Below are 10,264 nucleotides of genomic sequence, written 5' to 3' on the forward strand. Positions count from 1 at the left end.
TTTGGGTTTTTGTGTTAAACTACCCTACCCCTTGGGATTTCCTATAAATAGAGGTGGAGGGGCAGCCCTCCACATCATCCCTTCTCACATACAAGTGCCATGCAATGATCTGGCTTCTTCTCTCCCTCCCAGCGAAAGAGTTTCGTAGAGCCGTAAGGCTGTCTGGGTTCCGGCAGGAACTAGTTCTGGACGGCGAAGCCCTACTGGATAGATGACACCGTACGTGTGCAACTCTGTAGAGAGATCGTAGTTTCGGCCTTAGGTCGTGAGTGCCTCCCGAAGGGCTGTCCATGTGACCGTCCGAGTTTTGAAGGTCCTCCCGAAGGGCTGTCCGAGTGACCGTTCGAGTTTCGAAGGTCCTCCTGAAGGGCTGTCCGCGACACCGTCCGGGGGGGCTGTTCGACCGCCTCCCGAAGGGTTGTCTGAGGAGTAGATGAGGGTATACATCCTCGTGGTTGGGAGGTTGTAAATCCTAGCTGCGGGGATCTGCACCGTCGATCGTCATCGACTCTTCTTCCCGCTGCGCTATGAGTCGGTAACGAAAAAGATCAAACCATGTATGCAGTCTCCATAGTGGTCCTGGGCTGGTGCGTAGGTCGGAAAATTTTTGTTTTCTGCTACGTTCCCCTACAGTGAAGACTTTCATTATGTTGTTTTTCATTTCTTCAGTTCATCTTTCTCATGCTTGAATGCTTGTAGGATTACATGTTCTTCACTTGCATGTATCTTGTATGCATGCTCTAAGTTTCTGTGATGAATTAGTCTCATCCTCGTTTCTATTTCTTCACTCTGATCTTCGTCAAATTCATCAGAGTTTGGCGAATTTCTAAAATCTCCCATTCACCCTCCCCCCTCTAGGAGTAAACCTACGATTTCAATTGGTATCAGAGTAAGGTACTCCCTTATTCTGTGTGATCTTGGTTTAACCCCCGCAAAGCCCCCCGCCCCCAGTTTGTATCCGGTTTGCGGGAGAAAGTGCGTCTAGACCGCTCGTCGGACCGATACAGGCCTGCCTTGTTGGATGACACAACACGTCTGAGTCGCGCTCTCCAGACTTATGTGGGCGGTTTGATGGTCGGCGTTGGAAATTCCCTCACAGGCCATCAGGGAGATTGATGTAGTGGAAAAAAACATGGTCTGGAGTGGAGATTTGAGTGGGACGGGGATGTGAGAGTTCTACGTGGCAGAGGCCCGGACTCCCCCAAAACTCCTTCCAGTTTGTGGGTGGTTGCGGCAATATGGATGTGCGGACGTCTCCGCGGACGTTTGCAACATCGCGTTGAATGGCAAAAAATGTTCAAATGCCTGGGTTCGAACATTTGCGAACGATTTGGGAGACAGGCATGGGAGGTGCCCTATAAGAATACACGAGAGGTATGGTTCACAGGGGATAATCAGGGGTCATTCCCTCGGAAAACTGGCCCACCAAATGGTATGCAGGGTATTTTCTGGGGTTTGGACTTTGGAGATAGACGGGATAATCCCCAAAATACTTTGTTTTTCTACTCTCTAAGTATACCTAGCCATGGGAAGCCCGGCCTGGCCGGCCCGGCCCGACGCTGCCCCCGGGCCGGGCTCGGGCCTAGATTTTGAGCCCGAAGGCCGGACCCAAGCCTGTCGTTTTTGCATTTCTCTGAAGGTCGGGCCGGGCCGGCCCGGAGCCCGACGGGCTTTTACGTGTTCGGGTCGGGCTCGGGCCCAGAAAACAGGCCCGATGGCCGGGCCGGGCCGGGCTTGGGCCTAGGTTTTTTTGGTCGGGCTTGGCTAGGCCCGGCCCGAAACCCAGCCCGGTCCGAGGTATGGCCTATATCTCTAAGCCACTAGCACCCAACGAGGTCTCGTCGTGTTCTCCGATGCAGAATACACAGGCTCAACCAATAATCGACGATCTACGAGCAGTTTTCATTGTTTTCGTTGCTAGGTCAAGTAAACGGAGCTCACTGAACAAGCAGACACTCACGATTGAGTGTAAAAGGCATTAGCAAACACGGCGGCCAAAATCATAGGGAGTATATATGGTCGCAGTCATTGCTAGGTGATCTTGGTTTTCTTTATTATTATTTGTAATCACTTTCCATATAAAATTATTGAACATTTTTTCTAATGTACTCGAACATTTCTTTTTGTAGTCATTACATTTTTAATGGAGTTTTAGACATAAAATATTTTTTGATTTGTACGGAATTTTTTTTCTCAAGTATTGTGAACATTTTTTATTTAGGATACATGAACACTTTTGCTAACAGTATAAACAGAAACATAAAAAATAGACAAAGCATTTCTATTTGACATGCAAAGAAATTGTGGTGTGTCATATTTATTGAAATTATTTTTTATTTGTAGGGAAATATCAAAGATATTTTTAGGAGAAGTTGAAATGATTTTTGATTTTATTTTTAGGGGTTGAAATGATTTTTATTAACACTTTTTAGAAGGCATAAGTGGTAAAAGCCGTGCCAATGGGAGACTGACAGCCCATTCACTTTTCCTTTGGTCCTCGTGCTTGACAGAAACATTTCATTTATCGACTTGGACAAAATGGGCCTAAGGTGAGTTGGTGTACCGCCCTCTTCTCTGGGGACAACTAGTTAGGAGCGCTTCTTCGGGAGCCCCCAACGATCACTGGGTGGGTTGAGAGCATGTCATTTGACACATTCTCAGTCGCCGCCACATGTATCGCTTTGTGCGGTTCTTCTGGATTTTTTTCCGCACTCGTTTTTGGCCTTTTAGATGTTTTTTCCGGGCTTTTTTGGCTTTGAGATTTTTCATTGGTCTTTCTTAGCTTTTTGAAAATATATATTTTTTAAATAATGACACAAAAAACACATTTTTTTCCTTCCGCGAGAGGCATGGTTTTTTTCACGAGAGGCACGGTTTTGCTTTCGCGAGAGACACGACCGTGCCTCTCGAAAACGAAAAAAAATATGTTTCGTTTTTTTGCTTTCGCGAGAGGCACGTGCCTCTTGGAAACAAATCGTGCCTCTTGGAATAAAAAAAACATGTTTTATTTTTTTTCTTCCACAAGAGGCACGGTTTTGCTTCCACGACACGCACAGATTTGCTTCCGCGAAAGGCACGGCCGAGCCTCTCGGAAACGTATTTCGGGAAGGGAAAAAGTATTGTGTTTTCGGTTCAGTTTTTTCGTCCTTTTTTTATTAAAATAAAGTTCGTCAGAACACGTCAGCATGAGATGTAAATTTTAAAGATCTCGACACGAGGAATCCAACGGTGAAAACCGTTCGAGATTTGAATGCATGGTTTAAGAGATAAAACATTTTGGATAAACGAATCTACGAAAAAGGGAAAACTCTCAGGTTGCAACAAGCGGTGCACTTTGTCGCAACCTGGGAAGGTGTGCGTGATTTTTGGAAGGATTACTCCTTAATTAGTGATTTCGCTTTCTATAAGATTGCAAACCCAGATCCTATTCGGCGCCTGTAGCCCCCATTAAAGGCAAAACCCTAAGCAATTCATACCCCATGTCTTCGTTGATAGATTTAGTGCTTCGGCCCATCTATGCACTCGCGTAATGTTTCTTTGAAGCTTCCAATTGGTTTTAAGAAGCTTCTGGTCTGTTTTTTTTCTTATTGTTTCTGGTTTTTCAACCTATTTTGTATGATTTTCTTTTTTCTGCATTTGTTTTCTATCTTTTCTCCTTTTTTTTCAAATGCATGAACTTTTTCCATGTCATGAATTTTACCAAAAGAATTGTGAAATTTTTTAAATTCGTGTCTTCCTCAAATTTTCTAAACTTTTTTCAAATTTGATAATTATTCCAAAAATGATGAACTTCTATTCGTAATTGATGAAAATTTTCAAATTTGTGAGATTTTTAAAAACTCAGTTTTTTTAAAAATTGATCAACTTCTTTTCGAAACTGATGAATATTTCTAAAATTTGTGAACTTTTTTCAAAATCTTTGATTGTTTTCAAATTCGTGATTTTAAAAAAATTCGAACTCTCTTCAATTTTAGGAACTTTTTCTTAGTTTGTGAACCTTTTTCAAATTAGTGAACTTGTTTAGATTAACGAAATTTTTATTTCCTGAAATTTTAAAAAAATGTGAACTTTTTCAGATTCACGAACCTTTTTTCTCAAAAATGAACTTTTGTATGTTCACGATTTTTAAAATTTGTGAGCTATTTCTGAAAAGTCAACGATCAACGTGAGCCTAATCATGGTTAACAATGGACTGCCAAACTGGGAACCAACCGAACCGAGTGAACCAGGAACATAAACAACCGAGCGAATCCGATTTTTTTAGCGAGCGATCCAGGAATGAGGAGCGCTCGAAACGTTGTATTGGGCTGACCCATAGGAGGGTGGTGTGTGAGCGTTAGTTCCCCCAATGGGCGCATAAGGCGCTATGAGGAGCACCCGATTGCGTGTACTGCTTAGTTAGAGCAAGCATAATAATGTGACATAGCTGAGCTACACAAAAGTCACATCAAATTTTTGTCTAGTTGGAGAAAAAGAGAGAAGAGAACAAGATGTAGATTTACATCCGGCTATAGCACGAGCTCTGGTAATCTTTGTGAGAGAAAAGATTGGACACATATTAACTACATATAGCATGCAAGTATGGCTAACTATTATATAAATGGGCTATAGGTGATGTGACAACTTCATATATCCGGTTGCTGGCTACATTGTTAACCTTGCATATCAAATATAGGTCACTTGCAATAAAATTATGTCACTATTGCTCCATGAAGGAGTGATGACTTTTTCATAGGTCACTTGCAAGGAGTGTGGAAAGCCCTTCAACATCGCCTTTGTCTTGCTTTGGCCGCATCCATTGAGAAAGCAAGAGGTCGCGTGGGAATGAAGAAAGCGACGTGGTTTCTTTCTAGTTCTTCTTCTTCTTCATTTTCCACTTTTAATTTTGGTTTTTTGGGTTTTCAAGTTTTTTTAAATATTTTTCCTCGTTTATTGCTCAGCATGCTCTCGTGGACAACATATGTGTGCCCCCTCACATAGCGCACCTGTGCTCCTTATGTTCCTATGTGCAACACATATGTGCTCACACCCGAAGCACACATGCCACGCTCTCACAGATAGTGCATGTGTGCTCCCCACAGGTGGAGCACAAGCAACCCAGAAAAGAAGATAAGGGAGCCATCTCCGCATGAAATACACATGTGCTCCCACAGGCAGCACAAGTGTACTCCCTGCAATGGAGCAGAACTAAACCATAGAAAAGGAAAAAAAAGAGGTGTGCTTACATCAGCAACACATGCGTGCTCCCTGCGGTAGAGCACAACCATAACAAAGAAAGTAAGCACGCTCTAGCTGGCAGCACATGTGTGCTCCGTGCGGGTGGAGCACATCGAAACGAGAAAGAGAAAAAAGAAAAGAAATGAAAGATGTGCTCCCGCACGAAGCACACATGGGCAATGCAGGCGCACTCCTCATGGCCCAGCACATCCAACCACCCAAAGGGGAAAATGAAAAGAAGGAAATACATGCGGTTATCTCTCCTTCCACCACATGTTGAACACGGAGCGCACCCAAGACCCGATGGAAGGTATCAAGGCCGTACAAGGAAAACCCAGCGAACCGAACACCGGAAAAGTAGGATCGGATCGCACGAGGCGACCAGGAGGCGACGAGGCCCTTGCGCGCCGCCGGTGACGCCTCCGGTTCCCTCTCTCTCCATCGGCCGCTCCGGCGGCGGGAGGGAGGGGGAACCTCGGGTCTGTTCGCTAGGTGGGTGTGTAGTAGGGTTAGGGTTGAGGAAGACGCTGCCGAGGCCGTTGCGGTGGTGTCGCGTCGGAATAAGTTTCTCCGGGCTCCGTTCGCGGTCAGGCGAGGCTTTTGCCTTTGTCTAGGAGCCAGCGGAGTTGGGGATCCCCGGGTCTCGTCGAGGTCGTGGGCTTTGGTGGCTGGAGGTCCATCGGCACTGGCCGTCTGGGTCCTTAGATGGGCGATGGATTCAGGGAGACGGAGACCCTTCTTCTTCCTTGTTGGTATGATTTGCTGCTGCTGTTCTTCTCCTTCCTCTGTGCTGATGCTGGTGGGAGATCCTGCTTTGTCCGGGCGGATGGCCCGGCCGCGGTGCTGGATCGGTCGGATGACTCGAGTTCTCTTCCCTCCGGAAGGGACACTTTTCGCGGTACTCAAAGCCAAAGATGGCGACGACTGTTGCAGGTGTGTTGGATTGATGCCCATGCCCTGTCAGCGCTGGTGTCAAGAAAAGAGGAAGCAGCATGGCGGCAATTGTACCGTGGTCGAAGATGATGACCTACTTGCGACTGGTTGCAGATCCTTCTGCTGCAGGGGTCTTCTCTCAAGATTCAGGGATGATGACACAAGGCTCCGGAGATCTTCCTGTGTTATGGTTGTCTTAGGGTACTTTAGGTGTTCATGGTCCTTTGTGTTTGCGTTTCAGTGTGCTTGTAAGGGTCAACTTCTTTGTACTGATTGAATGAAAAAATTCTTTAAAAAAAAAAGACCCGGTGAAGGTACCTCTTCACCAGTGATTTTCCTCTTTTTTTTCTTATAAGTTTTTTTAGGGGTCTTTCTTATAAGTTTGAACTGGCGATTTAATTCGTTTCTCTGCAATGAAACCGTAACCGTGTGCGTTTGCCACAAACGGGCTTGTTTGCAGGTCCAGGAGGCCCATGCTGTCCGCACGGCCGGCGTGCCACACTCCCACTCCCACTAGCAATACCTCCTCCCCCACAGCTCCAGTCTCCACTCTCTGCAGCAAGCGCCAGCTACTCTCCCCCGTCCCCCGCCCCGCCGATAAACCCTAGCCAGCTTCCCCCCGGACCCGCCCGCCTCTCCCCGTCGCCGGCGCGCTGGCCGCCAGGTGAGTGACGCGACCGACAACCCCAATCCCATCTCCTCCCCTCCCATCCGCAATCCCCCGATGCGCTCGTCGCCGGCCGGCCAGCGGCGGGGTTCTTGCTTGAACGCCGGCCGCGGTGGTTCTTCTTAGTCTCTCCCCGGGATGATTTCCTTCATCTTCGGGTCAAATATAGCATCGGCATTTTCCTACACAGATAGTGGATTTGATTGGATTGGGTTGGATTGGGCGCTCGCTCTCACACGAGTTGGTTGCATTTTGCCACATTCTGGTACTATCAGTATAGAATCCTGATTCATAATGCCTAGAATTGACCTGACTGCATTGTGGATAAACACGTCCTGTGATTAACCTAGTCATGCCCTGTTTGTTTTCAACTTTTCATAGATAGAATAAGCGAGTCTTTCTCGATATATTTTCAATATACATGTGCTCGTCGCCGCCCCGCGGTGTTGTTCTTGGTGGAATGCCATCGACGGGTTAGCCTTCCCCCAATGCTCTTCATCTTCGGGTCAGGGAGGGCATGTAAAGCTGGCGTTTTTTACACAGATAGTGGTGGATTGGATTGGATTGGATTGGATGCTCTTACATGAGCTGATTGCATTTGCTTAATTACATTCTCTGGTACGCTTAATCCCGAGTGATAACAAATGCATAGAATTGACTTGATTGCGGAGTGGATAACACATCTTGTACTCCCTCCGTAGCTTGCAAAATGGTCTTACATTATGGGACGGAGGGAGTAGTTAACTTAGCCGTTGCCTGTTTGTTTTCACAGAAAAAATGAGTCCTTTTCAGTATATATGTATGGACGAACAGTTCTTCCTTTTAGAGAGAATATGAATTGAGCTAAATCTGCATAAACCATAGCATTTCGCCAGTTGCTGGGCACAATCTGAAATAACTAATCCCAGGTAGGTAGTAGAGAGAAGCTCAACTTTTTGTTGTATTGTACTGCTCGATGATTTTCCACCCGAGCTCTGCACTCTAGCATTTTGTGGATAGCAGCATTAGTAAAGGTCGTGTGTAATCGTACAATGAGTACTAGATTGTGACTTGAAACTGAATTTTCAGAATTTCAGTTGTGTTGATGGACCTACCAAGTTGGTACATGTTGATTGCGTAACTTGTTCTTTGCTGATATTCGTAGTACCTACTTTGCAAATTTCGTCACTGATGTGTAGATTTTGAATCCAGATATCCAGGTTGATTGGCTGCAGTTCTGCAGAGGCACCATGCCTGCTGGTGACAACCCACACTCGATATCAGAGAAAAAGGCAGCACTGAGGGAGTCACCTAAGCAATCCAAGAATGACGCTAATCAGCAAGCCAGAGCTTCTACATTTCCTAAAGACAAAGTTGCTGGGACCGTTGGCATCAAGAGGCCGCAACCTAACGCCCCCCTGAGCCTAACCAACCAGCACGCGCCAGGAAATCCTGGGGCAAATGGCCATCTCGTGTATGTGCGCAGGAAGCTTGAAACAGACCAAAGCAAAGGAGGCGCTTCTGCTGGTGCAGAGAGTGCCAATTCTGTGAGCTCAAAGAAACCTGCTACTAGTGGACCGCAGGAGCAAAGTTTGAAGCTTCAGAACAGTGCAACTCATGCCCAATCAGCTCCTATTTCCGCGTCTCCTGCTGCAGCTGCTGCTACCACCAATGCGTCTCATACTCCATCAGTTCCTGTTTCCGCGTCTCCTGCTGCAGCTGCTGCTACCACCAATGCGTCTCATACTCCATCAGCTCCTGTTTCTGCGCGTCCTGCTGCTGCAGCTGCCCCTGCTTTGCACCCTGCAAGTTTGCCGGCTCACCTTTCTCTCGCGAAACAGTCTCCAGGAGTGGTTGCTGCTACTGCCCCTGCATTGCACCCTCCAACTTTGCCAGCTCACCTTTCTCTTGCGAAACAATCTCCAGGGAAGGCTACTGTCCATCCAAGTGTTGTTGTGACTGCTAGTCCGCCGCACCGCAGTGTTGTGTCTACTGCTATGCCTCAGAACTTTACGGCTCCCAATACATCGCCTTGTAATGTTGTGGCTACTAGTACAGCACCTCGTGATGCTGTGGCTACTGCTACGACACGTAATCCGACTGATTCACAAAGATCAGGGGATCAAGATTGGAAAGCGAGGTTTCTTCGGCTGCAGGCATTCCTGAGAAATAACGAGCAATCAGGACAAGAAGAATACATCCGCAGTAAGTTCATTATTCTTAGCTGACAACAAATTCACCACAACTGCTATCTAAAACATGTGTCCTTTGTCTGAACTGTAGTGCTCCAGTCTTTGTCATCTGCTGGCCGGAGCAAGCATGCCATTGAGCTGGAGAAGCGAGCAGTGAATCTCTTGATCGAAGAAGGTATTCTTCAATCTGATAAATTTTTTTTGCAGCTTTGGACTTGCATGTTAACATTGCTCCAGTTGTTTGTATTTTCAAATGTTGATCATCATGAATCTGTTTACGATAGCTTGAGCGTTTGGTTTTACATGTTTCCTTGTCCCCTTCAGGAAAGGAGCTGCAAAAGATGAAAGCTCTGAATGTACTTGGGAAGCTTCCGCCCACCGACCATCCATCGCTACCAACTCAGCCAACTTTTGGTATGCGTCTGCCGTTCCAGCCGTTCCCAGCCCGCCGCTGAGAAGAGCGGAAAATCAGATATGTCAGTGTTCTGAAGCTTTCTCATGACGAACTCTTGCCACCGGAATGCTGCAACATGGTCAGCATGTTTTTGCCTGTGTGAGCATAAGCTTTTCATGCGTATGTCCAAAACCTAATGGTAGCTGAACAGACAGCCCTCTCATGGTGCCGAAAGCGCATAATAGCGGTGCACCTATGCCCGAACTTTGATGGATCTGATGTAACCATGAACCCCATGGGTAGATAACTGCTGTGAACATGGGGCATGTGGTTCACAGGCTCCCCTAATCTCTGACCAGCATATTCAACGGGTTGCACTGACGTAGGCTGTGCCAGTATTATTCGGGTGTTGCATCTTGTTTAATTGCACGGGTGGGGATCAAGCCATCAAGGTAGGAACTCCGTCAGCAACAAATAAAAGAAGTGCTAATTTGACTAAGATGCTTCATTATTGATGCTTATATATACAATACACCCTAACCATGACGACACCACGACTATTAATAACAAGTTTATCGCTTAAATACGGATCGGGACAGGCATGCTCCCTCCCAACCAGCACATCATATTTGATCTTATGTTTATGCACAGTAGCAATGATATAGTTTTTGATCTTCTCTGATTCTCTCTATCTCATCACTACTAGTTCTTATAGTCCAACAAATCCTCAATAATATGGAGAAATGGAAGTTTTACATGATGCCTTGTCACTCAACGTAAACGGAGCCATTTATGGATGGAGGTTTTTACCTCTTTGCTTTGTTGGCATCTCTGTAACTTAGTTAGCATACTGAACCTCAGCCGCCTGAATTGAGCATGGCT

The 10,264-nt window shown here is 46.3% G+C and overlaps 1 protein-coding gene across 1 annotated transcript; it reads left to right on the plus strand.

Annotated features, from left to right (window-relative positions):
• The first annotated feature begins 6,614 nt into the window (after positions 1–6,614).
• On the plus strand, positions 6,615–9,730 carry LOC123113006 (transcriptional regulatory protein AlgP). Its single transcript, XM_044534108.1, has 4 exons — positions 6,615–6,814; positions 8,009–9,001; positions 9,080–9,163; positions 9,313–9,730. Exons 2-4 carry the CDS (start codon positions 8,047–8,049, stop codon positions 9,441–9,443), a joined length of 1,170 nt encoding a protein of 389 aa, XP_044390043.1. The 5' UTR covers positions 6,615–6,814; positions 8,009–8,046; the 3' UTR covers positions 9,444–9,730.
• Positions 9,731–10,264: the final 534 nt, after the last annotated feature.

Source organism: Triticum aestivum, chromosome 5B (genome assembly GCF_018294505.1).
Source record: "Triticum aestivum cultivar Chinese Spring chromosome 5B, IWGSC CS RefSeq v2.1, whole genome shotgun sequence".
In the NCBI taxonomy this organism is placed as follows: Eukaryota; Viridiplantae; Streptophyta; class Magnoliopsida; order Poales; family Poaceae; genus Triticum; species Triticum aestivum.